The sequence below is a fragment of the Triturus cristatus genome, chromosome 5_2 (assembly GCF_964204655.1).
Source record: "Triturus cristatus chromosome 5_2, aTriCri1.1, whole genome shotgun sequence".
Taxonomy (NCBI): domain Eukaryota; kingdom Metazoa; phylum Chordata; class Amphibia; order Caudata; family Salamandridae; genus Triturus; species Triturus cristatus.
This window is the reverse complement of record NC_140588.1, coordinates 139,962,531-139,980,779: the sequence shown is the minus strand read 5'-3', so window position 1 is coordinate 139,980,779 and position 18,249 is coordinate 139,962,531. Positions and strand designations below refer to the sequence as shown.

The 18,249-nt window shown below is 46.8% G+C and overlaps 1 protein-coding gene across 4 annotated transcripts in view; it reads right to left on the bottom strand.

The window, feature by feature from the left end:
• LOC146822725 (uncharacterized) overlaps positions 1 to 18,249 on the bottom strand; it is a 410,295-nt gene that overhangs the window by 106,942 nt on the left and 285,104 nt on the right. For all 4 annotated transcript variants that reach the window (XM_085606916.1, XM_085606918.1, XM_085606915.1 and 1 more), the window contains one exon: positions 8,912 to 8,993. In XM_085606916.1, coding sequence (XP_085463042.1) covers positions 8,912 to 8,993 — 82 coding nt within the window. The remainder of the gene's footprint in view (positions 1 to 8,911; positions 8,994 to 18,249) is intronic.

Genomic DNA, 18,249 nt, shown 5'->3' with positions numbered 1-18,249 from the left:
GATCAGACTGCTAACACTGAACAAGAAAAGAGCTTCTGTTCCCACACATACATCTACACTTCTCAGAATTCGCCGCCGCTAGTACTATCTCAGGGCACGTATTTTATCTGCCACGATAGAGCTTATACGTTGTTGCCGACTGGTTTCTCAGGAACATGCTATATAGCTTTCCTTCTTCCCCCTACATATACTGCCTCTTCAACTCACCATAAAAACAGATATGGCAGAGGAATTATTGATTCCAAGGACACAGCAGGACAAGAGGGAGGAGATTTCCTCAAAGGAATTCTTCCTTTTTGGGTCCAATGGCCAATAGCAGAAACATGAGACAACTGGTTTGTGTTGTAGAGACTACTATAGACATCACTGTAGGAGCCTTAAGTAATATTACAGCTGAACTACAAGCGGATTGTCTTATGACATTACAGAACCCAGTTGCCTTCGATGTTATTCTTGCGGACCGTGGTGGAGTCTGTACATTGATCGGATCTAGTTGCTGTATTTATATACCTGACTATGCTCCGACGGTATACCAAGCCATCTCTAAATTACATGTAATCTCGGAGTCGATTCACCAGGACGAAGGAGATTGGTCGTTATTGGGATGGTTTTGGGGACTACTGTCAAAATGGGGATGGAAGGTATTAACATTCCTTGGAATGGTTCTGGCCATCATTTTCTCTTGTCTCTGTCTGCACTGTGGCCCCGCCATCTGCGGCCTTTGTGCTTCTGTATGCATCCCAAAACCTAAATCACAGAGAACATTAAAATGTTACAGCAACAGGTTGATGACCTCATGGCCATCGACATCGACTCAGATTAACGTGAGACTGTGTATTTTGCCTGAGTTCTGGCAAAAGGAGGGTCTGAGGAAACTCGATTTTTGATCTCGATCGTATCGAGCCGCCATTTTGTGTTCCACCACCATTTTGTGTTGCCCTCAATCAGGCAGCACGGCGAACGGGTCTTTTCTGCTTTTCCTGCAGCATCGTGTCTAAATAGCCTTCTGCCTCGGTTTACGAACTGATGTCAGGGACTGGCCGAGTCCACTAATCCCTGTCTGGTCCGACTAATCCCTGTCTCAACTATCTGTTGGTTCGCACCATTCTTTCCTGACTTTATCTTATCATTTGGCCTTCGCTGTCCTCTGCTCGTATTCTCTCGTTCCACAACTGTCCTCAAAAGCACACACACGTATCTTGCCACCTGGAAGTCAGTTGCGGACACGTTAATGAATTAACCTGTGGGGAGGGACGACAAACACAGTTGGAGGAGAGGCTTCTTCGGGTTACTCGATACTTTATTTCTCAAGTTCTTTTCATTGGTAAAGCCTTGTTTTTGTACTTTCCTTATTGGGTCTTTTTATATATCTTGGGAGTGTTCTTGGTTAATCTGTATGCCATCCATGTACTATAAGAGATTGTGCGCCACGGAGTAAAGTGGCAGTCTCCTGAGAACATACAGAGTGTACTTCTGGGACAACTGTACTTAGCTGCAGCTAATAAATCTGATCTTCTACGCCCAACAGTGTCCTGTGTCTCTGTTAGATAAAGCATGTGGACCCAGGAGATTAAGGCGTTCCCCGCGCCGCCAGACCTATAAGGTTTCTGGTTCTTCGGTGTGCCGCCTTGTTTTTGTATATAGTACATGGCTGTCATGTTGTCTGTGCGGACTAGGACTGCCTTGCCGGAAACCTGTGTTTGAAAAGATTTTAGGGCTAAAAATATGCCTAGTAACTCCAGATGGTTGATGTGGAGTAACTTTTGTTGAGGTGTCCATCTGTCCTGCATGGTGTGATGTAATAGGTGAGCTCGCCAGCCGGAGAGCGATGCGTCCGTTGTCAGTACTATCTGAAGAACCGGGTCCAGGAACGGTCGCCCTTTGGAAAGGTTTTTGGTGGTCCACCACTGCAGAGAGCGATGGGTACGACCGTCTACCAACACCAGATCTGTTAATTGACCCTGGGCCTGTCTCCATTTGCGTGCTAAGCACTCTTGGAGAGGATGCATCTGGAGTCTTGCGTGAGGTACTATGAATATGCAAGAGGCCATTCCTATTAGTTGCATGAACACTCGAGCTGGAAGAGAGTGTTGTGGCTGAAACTTTGCGCGTAGAGCTTGAATTCTTGCTATCCTGGCAGGACTGGGGTAGGCTAGCGCTCTTGAGGTGTCTAGTGGCACCCAGATATTGTTTTACGTGGGACGGTTAGAGATGGGACTTTGCGTGGTTTACTGTGAAGCCCAGTTGGTGAAGTAGCTGGATAGTGGCGTGCGTGTGTTGTACACACTGGTTGTATGAACTGGCCTTCATTAGCCAGTGATCTAGGTATTGGAAGACATGGATGTGTTGTCTCCGCAGATGTGCTGCCACTACTGCTAGGCACTTGGTGAATACTCGTGGTGCTGTGGGGACTCCAAATGCGAGTACTTTGAATTGGTAGTGTTGGCCGTCCACTACAAATCTGAGGAACTTCCTGTGAGCGTTGTGAACAGGAATGTGGAAATAGGAGACTTTGAGGTCTAAAGTGGTCAGGAAATAGTTGTGGGAGAGCAGTGGAAGTACCTGCTGAATTGTTACCATGTGAAAATGGTCTGAGTGTATTTATCTGTTTAGAGGCCTGAGGTCTAGGATGGGCCGTAGAGTGTCGTCCCTTTTTGTTATGAGAAAATATAGGGAGTAGACCCCCATATTTTGTTGGTTGGTAGGAACCCGTTCTATCGCCCCCTTATGTAGGAGGGAGATTACCTCCTGCTTTAGTAGTGTTAGATGTTCCTGTGACATTGGGCGTTGTCTGGGTGGAATGTTTGGGGGGTAGATATTAGTTCTACGCAGTAGCCTGGCCGAATTATTTGTGTTACCTATTTGTCTGAGGTGATTGTAGTCCAGACAGGAAGGACATTTTGGAGTCTGCCCCCGACTGGAGTGGAATGGTCTGGGGGAGTGGAGGGGAGTCATTGGGTAGGTGTGGAGGCAGAGCGGGCGGTGCTGGTCTTGCCTCTGCCTTTATAATTGTTGCGTCTGTAGCCGCCTCTTTGGTAACCCATTGAAAAGGTGGATTGGGTAGGGGCCTTATATGAAGTGGAAGCGGTGTCAGAGTAGCCTCTGGATGTGCTCCGAAAGGAAGAGCGGCGAAAGGAGCGCCTGGGAAGGTGTGATTGTAAGGCTCCCATAGATTTCGCCGTATCGGTGTCTTTTTTCATTTTTTCTAGGGCCTCATCCACTTTTGGGCCGAACAGATGTTCCTGGTCAAAGGGGTGGTTCAGGATGGAAGCTTGCACTTCTGGTTTAAAACCAGAGATCCTTAGCCAGGCATGGCGACGGAGGAGGATGCTGGTATTAATGGCTCTGGAGGCGGTGTCAGCTGCATCTAGGGCACAGCGGATGGAGGTATTGGTAATGGTTTTGCCCTCCTGAATTAATTCATTTGCTCCATTTTTATATTTGTCAGGGAGGTGTTGCATTATGGCTTCTAGTTCGTCATAATGTGCCATAGCACTTGTGTATTAGCGATGCGCCATATGTTGGCAGCTTGGGATGCAGTGTGCTTGCCCGATGCGTCCAAGAGTTTTGACTGTCAGGTGGTGGTGCCTCGCCGGACGCTTGGAAGTTTGCCCTCTTTCGTGCTGTACACATTACTAGGGAATCTAGTGGTGCTGGCCCTCTGATGTAGGCGGGATCTGTAGGGGCTGCTTTGAATTTTTTGTCTATGCGCAGGTTAATGACCCTGGCTCTGACTGGGTCATTAAAGACCTCCGGCGCGTGTTTGATAACTCCTTTGAGCATGGGCAGTATGGAGGTGGCCCTATGTGTGGTGTCAAAAGTTGAGAAGGAAGTCCTCCTCCACGGGGTCGGTATGGAGATCCACTCCGTGATAGTGTGCAGCCCTTTGGAGTAAGTGGTTGAATCCTAATGAGTCTTCTGGTGGGGATGGTCTCGAAGGGTAGAGATCATCTTGCGGGACGTTAGGAATGTCAGGGATGTTATAGTTCGTCCCATGGGTCTGGGGAGCCTGTGGGAGTGGGGTCCCCTGTAGGTAGGTCATGGGGTACGTCACTTATGTCATCATAGACATCATTATCATCATCTTCCGGAGAGGGTGTGGGGGAATGATGAGGTGGGGGAGGGGAGAAGGTGGAGGAGTTGAAGGTGGAGGGGGTGGAGGAGGTGGTGAAGGCATCCTGAAAGGGGAGGTAGCAGAGTCCTTCCTCTTTGGAGGTGGTGCTGGGGCAGGCTTTTCCAGCTGTCTTTTTGATGCTGAGCATCAAATGTCCGGTTTTGGGGTCCTTGATAAATGTCTTTTGCAATGGATCAGGTGCAAAAAGTTCTTCAGAGGGTGGTTTGTCCGTCGGCGCCGAAGACATCGGGACGTTGGTTTTCTTGTTTTAGAGTCTGTGCTAGTCCGCTGTTTGGAACTATGCGGCCTGGAAAGGGCTGTCTGTTTACTCGGTGTTGTGATGGTTTTTGGCTTCGAGATATCGGTGTCGGTGGCCTTGTGTTTTTTGCTCGGTTCCGGGGATGGAGTCGGTACCGAGGAGCTGGAGCTGGTTTTTGCTGCAGAGTGTTTCGATATGGAGCTCTGTGCCGAGGAGGAGGCCATTTTCTTTTTCGGCGTCGGAGCAGAGGAGTGTTTCTCGGCACAGACAGTGGGCTGGCTCGAGCCCGAGCTGCCGGAAGGCTTAATAGGCTTCTTAACAAGTCCCGAAGGTGCGGTGTGGGAAGCAGTGTCTTTGGTCTTGCCTAGGCCTGGAGGCGAAGGCGTGACCGAAGCCTTTTTCAGTGCCGTCGTGAGGGTGTTTGGGGGGGGGGGGGGGGGGGGGGGGGGAGGAATTCGGTAATCACGACCCTCTGTGCCGGAGTGATGTCCTCCACATCTGAATCGTCGGCTTCGGAGGCGCTGTCAAGGCCGGTGTGTTGTCCTTCTGGAGCGTCGACGCCTTTCTCGAAGAGGTCGTCTGGAATCGCCGTCGACGAGTGTGCCATAGTTCTTCGTGCCCTTCGGTCTCAAATGGTTTTCTTGGACCGGAAGGACTTGCATGCTGGACAGTCTCGAGCCTCATGTTCAGGGGAGAGGCAGAGATTACATACTTCGTGAAGGTCGGTATGGGAGAATTCGAACCCACATCGAGGTCACTTCTTGAAGGGAGTCCTTTCCATTAGCCAGGACCGGAGCTTGGGTAGGCCCGAAGGCAGTCGTCGACGACTGGAATCGAAGGTCTTGATTGATCAGAGCCGCGCCGAGTGTGGAGATCGCGATCGAAAACAATACCCCGAATTGGGGTGAGGATTGCGCGTCGATAGAAGAACTGGAAACTGTTCGGAACCGGAGCGCGAAGATCACATCCGAGCCCGATGGCGGAAAAAACCAATCTGAGGATGGAGCCGAAGTCCATGCGCAATACGATCCAAAGGAGGAGTCACATACCTCGTGACTTCCAAAGACTTTCCAAGAGGAAAAACAACTGCAAACATCCGGGCCCAACACCAGATGGTGATCTATGCACTGTGTGTAATCTGCAGCTCATATGCCTCGAACAGTTAGATATAACCTTACGCTCTAAAGTGGTAGCTTGGTCGAGCAGTAAGGCAGTATCAGAGGACAGTGTAAAGCATTTGATGTACACACTGGGTCAGCAAATGGTCTCACACACTCAAGAACTGAACTCTAGGCCAATGGTTTTGTATAAAAATATATGGTCGTTTTATTTTAGAACCAACAATAAATTTCAAACTATACTTTCTCTGAATTAGAGGCTTTATATAAATACTTTCAATATGCAGTAGGCTTTTGAATACAATAGACACAGTTGTTGCAATAGTCAACAATTTAAAAAACACAATAATACATTGAGCTCAATCGGAAGTTCTAATTAAATGCAATTGGTTACTTTGAGGATTACTTTTCTAACCACAGGACTGGATACTGAATTCAGTCCCGGGACATTTCTTGTAAACAGTTGAGTAAAAGCGTTGGTTACAGTAGTGATTTTTAGGTAATATTTTGGTATTTTAAAAGTTGACACGTAGAAACTTTTTCTCATAGAATCATCAATGTTATCCTGCGGGAGGAATTTCACTTGGCAGGTAAGTGGGGTGATTTTGAAAGAATATTTGTAGTTTGCAAAAATCAACATTTAGAAGAAATTTCACAGAAAAACAATCAATGGTTTCCTATGGAAGAAAATTGGGTTAGCGGTAAGTATGGTTGCAATTACTTTTCAGGGTCAGTGCTGGGTACCAAGATCTATCACTAGGATCTCTCCTGATAGCAGGTGAGTAATTTCGTTACTCGGTTGATTTTAGGTGAATATTTTAAAGTTTAGAAACTCCACACTTAGAAGAATTTCCAAGTGAAACAACTCTTTTCTTCCATAGGGTAACATTGAGTGATCAGCTTTTGGGTAAGTACTTGAATGGCAGAGTTAAGGTTCTGGGCATAGACTCAGGGGTCTCCCAGGGTCAGGTCAGTACAGTTGTTACACCCTCAGCGGCAGAGGGGCAGCCGGGTGCAGAGTGAGTTAGGCCCAATGTTATCCTATGGGAGGCAGGGGGCCCTTGGTTGGTGGCTGCTGGCTAGCAGGTCACGCGGCTGTGGGAGCTGGGCTCCTGGTCACTTGCTCAGGGCAAATGGGGAAGTAGAGTAGAGATTGCACTGCCAGGGGCACTCTGGCGGCTGGGTGCAGGGTGCTTTTGAGCCGTTGGGCGCTCAATGGATTGCAATGGAGAAGCTCAAAAACGAACAAAGGCTGCAAGCTCGGGGACGAAGATTCTTCAGGTGTGACCACCACTTCGAGAGGTGTTGGGTAGTTGGAGGATAGGTATGCACCCAGGAGTTGGGCACAGGGGGCCGCAGGGGTGCCTTTTGGTGTCGGGAAATCTTACCCTCGGCAGGTCACGGTTGGAGGGGTCCCTGGTTCTGAGGCTGCAGGCGTCGTCAGGAGCGTCGAGGTGGGTCCTTGATTCGGGGTCACAGTCGCCAGGGGGACGTCCTCTGGGTCTCTGTTCATTCCAGCACAGGCCAGGCTTGGCGGGTGCAGAGTGTGCAGGGTTCGAGGTTCCTGGCTGATGCCAGGGGTCAGTTACTTGCTTTGAGCAGTACCACTGCTCGTGGGAGTCCCAGTTGCTTAGAGTAACAAGGTAGACAGGTCCTCCGGGGTTTGGGAGGTTGCTGGCCACTGGAGATGCCGGAGTTTAGCAGAAGCAGGTTCGAGGGTCGACAGGCCGGTAGGGCTGGGGCAAAAGCAGTTGGTGTCTTCCTCTTGTTAGCAGCTGCACGGCAGGTCTTATTGTCTCTTGATCTTCTTTGCTGTTTCAGAATCTGGATCTCCAGAAGGAAGGTTCAGGGTGCCCCTAAATACTAAATTTAGGGGTGTTACAGGTGGGTACACCCCCTATCCTGCCACTCTCCTGTGGGAGGGAGGCAGTGGCCTAGTCCTGATTGGGCAGAGCTTCCCATCTTCAAGATGGCGAGAGCCCAGAGAGGTGCTTCACCTCGCCTCCCCCACCTGAGGGGTGGGGTTGGCAGAGGCTGGAACACCCCCTGTCCTTCCTTGGGGTTTCCGGCCAGTCTTCCCACCAGAGTGGGGGTTTAGAACCGGTAGGGGCCAGTTGCTGAGTACAGCAAGAGGCCTTTGAAGCTTCCCCTGCCTATCCTGGGGGAGGAGACCTAGCACCTCGCCCAGGATGTGCATTGTTGCAGGCCCAGGAGAGCGGATGGCTCTCTACCCAGGGGTCCAGCAACAAGTCTGCTGTGTGGCAGCCTAGGCAGCCCCCCAGACAAGACGTGGACTGTAGGTTAGGTTCAGGGGGCATCTCTAAGATGCCCTCTGTCATGCGTTGTACATTAAATCCTGCAGTGGCATCAGTGCAGGTTTAATGTGCTGAGAAGTTTGATACCAAACTTCGCAGTCTTCAGTGGAGCCATCATGGTGCTGTGGAGTTCGTGTTGACGATCTCCCAGCACCATATACTCTTAAATGGCAGCACTGCTCTTACAGTGCCCAGGAATGGACTTGGATACTGTAGGGGCACAGGGCTCATGCTCTTGTGCCCACACCACTGGCATAGGGCACCCAGCTAGTGGGGTGGCTGATGTATGCTAGGGCAGTGTAGGTTGTGGGCATGGCACACAGGGATGTGTGCCATGTCGACTGTTTTGTTCTGTACCCAGACACTCAGCCTGCAAGGGCAGTGTGTGTGTCAGGGTACAGGGCCTCTAAGGGTGGCACAATACGTGCTGCAGCCCGTAGAGACCTTCCCTGGTCACAAGGCCCTGGGTACCATTCACCAGGGGCTGACATGTGGCCAGGGTCTGCCAATTTGGGTTTTGACTGTTAGGCAGTTTTTAGGGAAGGAACACAGGCCCTGGGCACCTGATTGGTAGGAGCCCAGGTCACAACAAGGAAAAGTGCATCAGCTATTAGGCAAAAAAAAAAAAGGGGGGGGGGGGGGTACTGCAACAGAAACCCACTTTTACAACATGTGTGGGAGTTAAGGTGAGGGGGCCTCAGAGTATGGCACAATACATGCTGGAGCCCTCAGAGACCCTCTCTGATCACAAGGCCCTTGTTACCAGGGGTACCTTTTACAAGGGACTTACATGTGGCCCAGAGGTGTGTCAATTGTGGTTAACAAAGGTACAGTTTTGGGAAAGAACAGGTGCTTGCGGCCTGGGTAGCAGGATCCCAGCACACACACGGTCAAGCTGGCATCAGATATGTGGCAAAATATCCGGTGGTAACCATGCAGAAAGGGGCTAGAGGGCCAAAAAAACAAAAAAATAAAATCAGCTGTTTAGTTTGAGTTCAGAGTTCAGCTTGAAAAAAAAAATGCAGAAAAAAAAAATCTGCAAATTTACAATCATTAATTTGTTCATATTGTTTTATACAAGTTGATGATATTTTAGGATACTGACCAGACCCAAAAGTTGCTTGTGAAGTGAAAGGTCTTCCAGCATCAGGTATACGAATAACTTGAGAAAGTTTCTCTGCTATGGCCTAGACAAGAAAAATGAGAATTATGATGACATGCATACACATCCTTACAATGCTGCAAATGCTATGCATTAGTCTGATTGACTATAATATGTTACAGGTGTTAAGCTACAATTTATTTTAAATTACCTGCATGCGCACAGCTGTGCAACTGAATTCTCAAAGTAAGGGGCAGAGTGCTAGACAGCAGAAAAAGCCATTACAGCTCGTCATATGAAAAGTAAGTACCGTGCATACACTGGAAATCTAAAATAGATTAACGCTGCAAAAAAGCATCCAGGTGCTAGCAAGTAAGAATGTCCCATACTGGAACAATCATTTGAACAGAAGATATAAAATAATGGGTGAAGGAGTGCGAACACATATGCAGGTACAATGAAAAACAAATTAGGAAGAAAAGGCTACTAAGATTTGATAACAATACTGCTGGTGGATATTTAATTCTCCTGCAGACTCATCATATTAGGAACACCCACCATGAATGGATCTGGAAACTTTTCCCACAGCAATAGCTGTCAAGCATCACCAAGTGCTACCATGCGGCTTCATCCGCAACTACGTCCCCCATGGGTGTGATGACATTGGAACATATAATTTCAATCGAAGACCATCTCCCAAAAGATCCCACCAGAAAAAAACAAGAGAAGTCATTTTCTTTCTTAAAGAAACTGTTTTGCTCCCTGCGCCATCTGGAGTGTCAATGGTGTTTCTCGATAGCAGTGTCTCCCTTGAAGCGAAACCCTTAGAAGACTTTGCAATGACTGTGCAAAAATTAAGCAATGAATTTGGCTTAAAAAAGTACTGGTTTTACTATATTTTAAAACAAACAAGTCTCTAGACAGTGTCTATAGTCTTACATGGTCACTGCCAAAACGAAAATGCCCTTTTGAAAATTAGAGAGTGACCCTGCAATGATTGGTGGGCCAGCTACCAATCAAGGAGTCTGATCCAGAGTTAAGAATGGATCTAGAATGTATCCAATGCTGTAGAAGAAATGTTACTTAACTGTACCTACAGAATGCCAGAGTTAATTCTCTTCATGCAAACTCATCTGCCAATTTAGATGATCATTTGCATAGGAAGCTGGCTCTTTATGTGATACATCAAGAATTGGATACATCTTGTAGAGGGAACAGGGGTTCCCTTATGAGTTGACAGGGGCTCACTATGCAATCCCAAAGTGCTCTAATAGGGGGTAGCATGGTCGAGCAGCCTTAGGCTTAACACAGAGGAGTACAAGGCATGTTGGAAACAGCAAATGGCTGGGTTACCTCACAGACAGCAAGCCTTTGAAGTTTCCTCTTCGTGGACCCTGCCCATCCTGGGGGAAGAGGCTTGGCACCTCGTCCCAGGATGTGCATTGTTTTAGACCCCAGAGAGCAGCAGGCTCTCGACCAAAGGGTCCAGAAATATGTCTGGGGGTGGCAGCTGGCGAGCAGTCACTCCGATAGGACACTAGATTTAGGTCGTTTTTCAGGGGGCATCTCTAAGGTGCCCTTAGAGCATGTTTACTTAAATCCCACACTGGCATCAGTGTGGGTTTAATGTGCTGAGAAGTTTGACACCAAACTTCCCAGTTTTTCAGCAAAGCCATTATGGTGCTGTGGAGTTCGTAATGACAAACTCCCAGCACCATATACTGTTAATGGCATTACTGCACTTACAATTTCTAAGCATTGGTTTAGACATTGTAGGGGTACAGGGCTCATGCATCTGTAACCTCACCACTGGGATAGTGCAGCCAGCTAGAGGGGTGGCTTACCTATGCCATGGCAGTGGTTTGTAGGCATGGCACACAGGGATGTGTGCCATGTTGACTCTTTACTTTGTTCCTCACCAAAACACGCAGCCTGCAATAGCAGTGTGTGAGTAAAGGTACAGGGCATCTAAGGGTGGCACAATATGTGCTGCAGCCCTTAGAGGCCTTCCCTGGTCACAGTGCCCGTGGTACCTTTTACAAGGGACTTGCATGTGGCCAGAGAGGTGCCAATTGGGGGTATATTGGTAAATTTTTGGGAAAAAACACAGGCGCTGGGAATCAGATTGGCATGAACACAGGGCACATCAACTCAAAGTGCATCAGAGACTCTGCAAAAATGGGAAGGGGGGGGGGGGGGGGGGAGGGAGTGTTACTGCAACAGAAACCCAGCTTCCTACAGATGGTTCAGAGGATCATTCCTTTAATTCCAGGCAGAGCCTTTAAGATCACAATGGATCTAACCAATGCCTATTTCCACATAATAATAGCAGGGTTGCATCAGAAGTACCTCAAGATTTTTTTGCCTAAAAAGACACTATCCATTCCAGGTATGCCCTTTGGCAAACAGTCTGCCACACAGGTGTTTACAAAAACGATGGCACCCGTGGTCGGCACTTCTTTATCTGCAAGGGTGGAGTGAGTTTTCATACCTGGAAGACTGGCTTCTACATGCTCAATCGAAAAAGGAAGTGTGGGAGTGATTGAATGAGGAAAAATTGTGAACAACATCATGGTATTCTAATAACTTTGGAGAAATGCATGCAAGATCTCTCACAAGACAGAACCTTCATTGGGGGGGTAAAGATTCAGGACCACATGGCCTTGTATTTCTACTCCCTTAGACAAGGCTTCTGTTGGCTCATCTTGAAAAGTATTGGGGATCATCTTCCATGGACTGCGAAAAGAGAATTTCGGTTTTGGTTTGATCAAGGGACAACTGCAGTGGTGGCAGAAAAAAAAAAACAGTAAATGAGCAGGGAACTTCCCCCTCAATCTCTACCAGTGATGGTTCTACAGGCTCCGGGGAGGCGGGTGGGCGTATGATATTCTGCAGCTCTACATGCCAAGAACAGATGCATACTGGTAAGTAGAATTTTCCGTTCGAGGCATATGAGCTGCAGAATTCATACTGTTGCATAGACTGTACAGCAGTGTCTCTCTTGCGGTGGTCATCTGTATCCGTTGCAGTGGTTTGAAAAAGTGTTTTAAGAACAGCCTGGCCTACAGGAGCTTGTTGCTTCGCCTGCACATCTACACAATAGTGTTTGGTGAAGGTGTGTGTGATAGACCATGTTGCTGCCTTACAAATGTCTTCTAGGGAATTGTTCCCTAAGAATGCCATGGAAGCCCCTAGTTTGCGTGTTGAGTGCGCTCTAGGGGGAATGGTCAATGGGCATTTTGGTTTCTGGTAGTATATTCAAATGCATTTAACTATCCACCTGACAATTTCAGCTTTGGAGATGGGATTTCTTTCATGAGGGGGAGAGAAAGCTACAAACAGTTGGTTTGTTTTTCTAAAAGGTTCAGTCCTATCAATGTAATAAAGTATAGCTCTTTTGACGTCAAGTGTTTAAAGAGCTCTCTCTGCTATGGAATCTGGGTTTTGGAAAAAACACTGGTAACTCTACAGATTGAATAAGATGAAAAGCAGAGATTACTTTGGGAAGGAATTTTGGATTTGTTCTAAGAACCACCTTGTTACGAAGTATTTGTAAGAATGGTTCTTGAATGGTTAAAGCCTGGATCTCATTTACTCCCCTGAGAGAGGAAATTGCGACAAGGAAAGCTACTTTCCATGTAAGGAACTGCAGTTCACATTTGTGTAGAGGTTCAAATGGGGGACCCATGAGCCTAGTAAGGACAATGTTTAGATTCCACACTAGAGAGGGTGGCAGTGTAGGAGGAATTATTCTTTTAAGGCCTTCCATAAAGGCTTTGATAGCGGTTACTCTGAACAATGACAAATGTCTGCTTTGTAGATAGGCGGCAAGGGCAGTCAAATGTAATCTTATGGATGAGTATGCCAGATTACATCTTTGTAGATGCAGCAAATAGCAAATTATGTTCTGAATTGAAGCATCTAGCGGGTCAATTTTGTGGTTATTGCAGTAAATGGCGAATCGTTTTCATTTCGCTGCATAGTAAGCTGTAGTAGTGGGGCGTCTGGCTTCTTTAATTATGTTCATACAGTTGGGCGGGAGGTTGAGGTAACCGAACTCTAGGACTTCAGGAGCCAGATATCTAGATTGAGATGAGTTTGCAATGGCTTGCGCATCGAAAAGGGTTGGAAAACACTGTACTGAACCAGAGCGCTCCAGTTACATACGAACCCGATGGCGGAAAAAACAATCGGAGGATGGAGTTGATGCCCATGCGCATTATCGTCCAAGGGAGGAGTCACCCATCTCATGACTACAAAAGACTTCTTCCAAGACAACAAGGTGCAAACATCAGAGCCCAACACCAGATGGCGATCTATGCAACAGTATGAATTCTGCAGCTCAAATGCCTCGAACATAACAGATTTTATAGCAATTTAGACGCAAACTTCTCCGAGATTAGGTAAGTACTTTGAGTTAGCGATTCTCAGAAAAACAGAAAATAGAGCAAGGGTGCACTTTCGGTAGGGTCTGACTCTGGGAGACCCTACCGAATGCATGCCCCATGCAAATGAAGAAAACCCTTTTCCTCTGCGTCTGCACCTTATTACAGATGGGGGCACATTGGAAAAGAAACTGAGGATGCGCACGGACAGTACACCACCACGGTCATTGTGCCCCCTGCTGGCAGCACTCTGGAGGGGTAAAAGGAGTCCTATGCCCCCCCAGACATCTCCTTTCAGGTGGGTACAGTCACTCACTGTGCCCACCTGCAAGGTGATCTCTAATCTCTCTCAAACGTGCAGGTGGGTTGCTGCCTGCACTGTGAAACATGCAGTGGCTTCAAAGCAGCTGCTCCATTTTTCACATTAATGCGCTGCCCTGGGGGCAGCTCAAGTTTGCAGCTGCCCTGGGGGCAGCGCATTCATCCTAATACGGCACATTTTCCTTGTTTGGGCAGGGCACACACCTTTTAAAAAGGTGCAAACGAGGAAAATGAGGCTTATGTATGATATGGCCCCGGTTCGTCAGCAAGTATCAGTGCAGTGCAGCTTTGAGGATCGGTGTCTCCATTAGCTTGGGTGGCTTTAATTTCAAAGTACTTTGCAGTTTTCAGAGGGTTTTTGGTAATTCTCCGATACCTACTAAGAGACCGATTCAGGCGAGCAACTTCCTATTATTAAAGCCCGAAATGTCTAACATTCTCCCTCCTAAAAGCGCCTCAACTTCAATGAGAGTTAAAGTGGAAAATAAATGCTTACGATTATTTTTTCAACATCTTCCCCTGTGATCTTTACAAATGTTGCTATGTATGCGCTGTTCCTTTTCGGGAACCTAGCTTTGGTCTTTTTAGTTGCATACATTCTTTATTGTAATTCAAATACTGATCACAGTACATGCAACAGAATGGTGAGAACCACAATAATTACAACAAGTATTGCCAAGCCATTAGGTCTCGGCAAGATGCTGTGCAGTATGGTCAAAAATATATATTTTTTAAAAGATCCAATGACGTGGTTGCAGTGGTCACGTTATTTTGTAGACACATGAATACGTGGTGTGTGCACCCATGCGTCATTATGCATACAAGCCTACAAAAGGACTCTGGTGCATCTATTTTTTTTTTAGCTGTAAGAAATGGATCTATGAATAAAACAAACGAAAAAGAAATAGTACGAAAGTGCTTTTTTAAGTTGGATGGGCAGCAGCAATTTGCTGTCTGATTCTCCCACCAGACTAAAACATTTAAGAAAAAAAGATGGTGGGGGTGCAACGTAGGAGTGAGTGCATGGAAAGCACAGGAGAGTGGGTGGGGCGACAGGGAAAGCAGTACATCTAGGGATAATACAGGGTCCGGTGGCAGAAACGCAAGAGGGAGAAAGCAACATGATAGAGCACGGGGAAGGGAGGGAGTTTGGTGGGGGGAGAAGCACACAAAGCTTACAACACAAGAGAGACAGCAACAAGGAGCAAGAGAGCAGGTATTTGACAGGGAAGAAGCACACAAGGGAGAGACCTGGAAAACACATGCACTCTCATGGAGTAATTTCTAAAAAGTGAGCAGTGGAAGGATAGAAGCCAGCCAAAGAGATGAGGAGGCAATGCTTCAGGGGTGTGACAAACACAAGATGGACTGTATCCTTGAAAGCATGGGTCTACAAGAACTATTACTGCACACACAGGATGCAATGGCAGGCCTGAGACATGTTTAAATGCTACTTAAGTGGGTGGCACAATCAGTACTGCAGGACCACTAGTAACATTTAATTTACAGACCCCGAGTACATGTAGTACCACTTTACTAGGGTCTTACAAGTAAATTAAATGAGCCAACTGGGTGTAAACCAGTGTTACCATGTTTAACCGAGAGCACAAGCACCTCAGCACTGGTTAGGTGTAGTAAAGAGTGCATAGTCCTGAACATCAACAAAAACAGGTTCAGAAACCAAGAGAGAGAAGGCAAAAAGTTTGGGGATGACCCTGCAGAAAGAGCCAAGTAAAACATGGGGCTTAAATTGGTTCTGTTGTCCTGAGTGGGTCAGCTTGGAAAGGGGAAAATCGAAATGTACAAGGGTTCAACTACTCCCAGTGAATTGGCCCAACACAAATAATAATCAGATATAATAAGCAGTTTGTTACTGCTGACACCAAATGGTTACCACTTGATCTAACAAATTCTAAATCAGCCTATACTGTTAGTATCCCAGCATGAGCATCCAGGGATCGCTTGCTTTTAAAGCGAGAGTAGTCGTTGCCTCAAACTCAGAGAATAACCTGGCCAATTTGTAAACAGTTGGTTGAGTAAGTCTGTAATTCCATGTTACCGGAACATTACCTTAAAAATCCTGCAGATGCATATAACAAATCAATGCATCTTGTGAGTTACTGTCTTTGTTTGCACAACTAACCAAATTGGGCTTGTGCACCACAAAACAAATTATTCTTAAAGTAAAGACCAGGACTAGAAACATGTCTCAATGACATTTAGCTAAATGCCAATCCTCTATAGGCGGTTCGGGCCATGAAGAGAGTGGGCAATATCTAGTCTAGAATCTTCCATTTTAGTCTCAGTATCCATCCGACGCAGTAGGATACACCTTGAGAACAGTTTCGTGAAACAGCAAACAATGTAAGTCTGTCTGTATTTTGTTTGGCGGCCAAAGGGAAACAGGAACTGTTGCAAGGTAGACACGGAAATTTCCCCAAGTTTCCTCAAACAAAAGTACTTCATCATTACAATCTCTTTGTTGCAAACAGGGTGCAAACTCCCACCAGACCCCCTGCCACCAAAGGGTGTCAATTCTATTGTTGCAGTGTGCCACAAAAGTGTACACACATCAGCAGCTAACCAACAACAAGTTATTCCAGGGTAGCACACCAATAAGCATGAAACCTTTAAGGTATCAGAAAGATTCTTGGCAATGTTAACGTAAGTGTTACTATACAGCAACTTAGCTGCTTGACAGTAACAAGCATTGGCATAGCCAATAGGTCTCGCCTTTGGGACCTTATAAGTGTTTAGCTATGCAACAGTTGATGTTGTTGCACCAAGGATATTGTGCTGCATAACTAAATACTTATAAGGTCCCAAAGGCGAGACCTATTGGCTATGCCAATGCTGGTTTATATTTAACATCTATTTTAACAACCTGGAGAAGACCTTATTGGAGAACAAGGTTAATTTTCCTCAGGTGGGACGGCAAGGCCTTCCAGTTTTGTTGCACGCCGACAATGCCATTTTAATGGCCGGAATGGGGCCTGCAAACCGTTTTAGACTCTTTTGTTCATTTCATGGGGGAACAGGACTTGAAGGTTAACAACTCTAAGGCCTATATCATGCAAGTGGGGTCTCGTAGTAGCAGACCGTATACCTTTAAGATAGGGTCATCACTGATCCCAAATTAAAGTGTCTATTGCTACCTGGGGTTTTGATTGATGCTAAATTGAAATGGGGGCCCCAACTCATTCATAAGAAAAATGACCTGGCACAGGACTCTGCAGCCATATTTAACTTTGCCTCTACCAGAGGTTATTTTCGAGGAGGATTTCGGGGAAACAGTGGCAAAATAAGAGGGAGAGGTAAGACACCCCGTACTTCCCCCAGCCACAAATAAGCAGTGACTGATTTTCCATTGCCTATCCCAGGTAGGGTTCCGTGAATGATGGAACCCCCAAATATATCCTCCAAATGGCTTATCTAGTAATTCTCTGGCGGGGTCAGAAACTAGTCTGTGGTGGTGGCAGACTGGACAAGTCAGCTAGAAACTTCAAGTTTTCAGAAATTGACACTTAATTTCTGATAAGTCCAATGTTCTCCTATAGGAAAAACAATATTGCGGTTAAACAGGTTATACAGTCTTCAAGGCCAAAGGTCAGAATGAGACATGGCGCTTGACTGTCCAGAGCTGCTGTTCCCCGAGACAACAGGCTGTTCCCCTGCTAGGAAGTGTGAAGTGTTCCCTAGGACAGGACACAAGGAACTGTTGGTGGAAGGAGGTATGACCTCCTCCAGCAGGATGACTACAGGGAAGTGGACATAGATGGCCTAGCTTCACAGAGGCTACAGCCGCAGTGAAGCAAATGGCGATCACTCTATAGCTTGCCCACTCCTTTGTGTAGGCAGACGGGCTGACATCTCACGAGGGGGTAAATTTGTTGTAGACCAGGGTTTCCAGGAGGAGTGGCTCAGTATACCGGGTATACCCTAGGGATATGTCCAGAGCTCCACACAGAGGAAAAAAACCTAAGCCATCTTGGATTCAGGCAAAGAAGGTTATGCTGGGATTGTTTATTGGCCAAACCCTCAGAAATGTTAAATTGATAGTGAACCCTCTCCACACAAACACAAAGAAGGCATAAAAGTGGCCTCCCTTGCACAGTGTCCTCCAATCACTACTCAACTGAAAAGAAGACAGGAGGAGGAATATGATACTGCTCCCTGCACCCAGCAAAGAGGCTGTACCAAAGACAGGACTGCACAAGCTGCACCCGAGGGGCGAGCTAAGAGGACTGCGCCAGTTGTGCCCACTGGTGGAAAAGAACTCCACTTTTGCCAGGACAGAAGTGACTTCTAAGACTAGGTGGCTAGTCCCCGGTTATTCATTAGGGTCTCAGAAGAGAAGAAAGCCTGCACCCTTGAAAGTCTGGCTACCCAGAAACACCTGCCCACCACTACATGCCGAAATGCAGCCTAGGAGACTGAGCCCAACCCTATTTGGAGGTACAAATTGATTAATATCCGGAGTAAAGAGTCCAATATAATCAAAAAAGAGTCCACAAAGTGTTCTTCATAGGATTCTTCTTCCGTTCTTTATTCATATCAGGATTTCTACAGGTATTCAATCCAGACCATCAACACTGCAATACACAATTGATGAGACGAACTTCTAGCCAACACGTG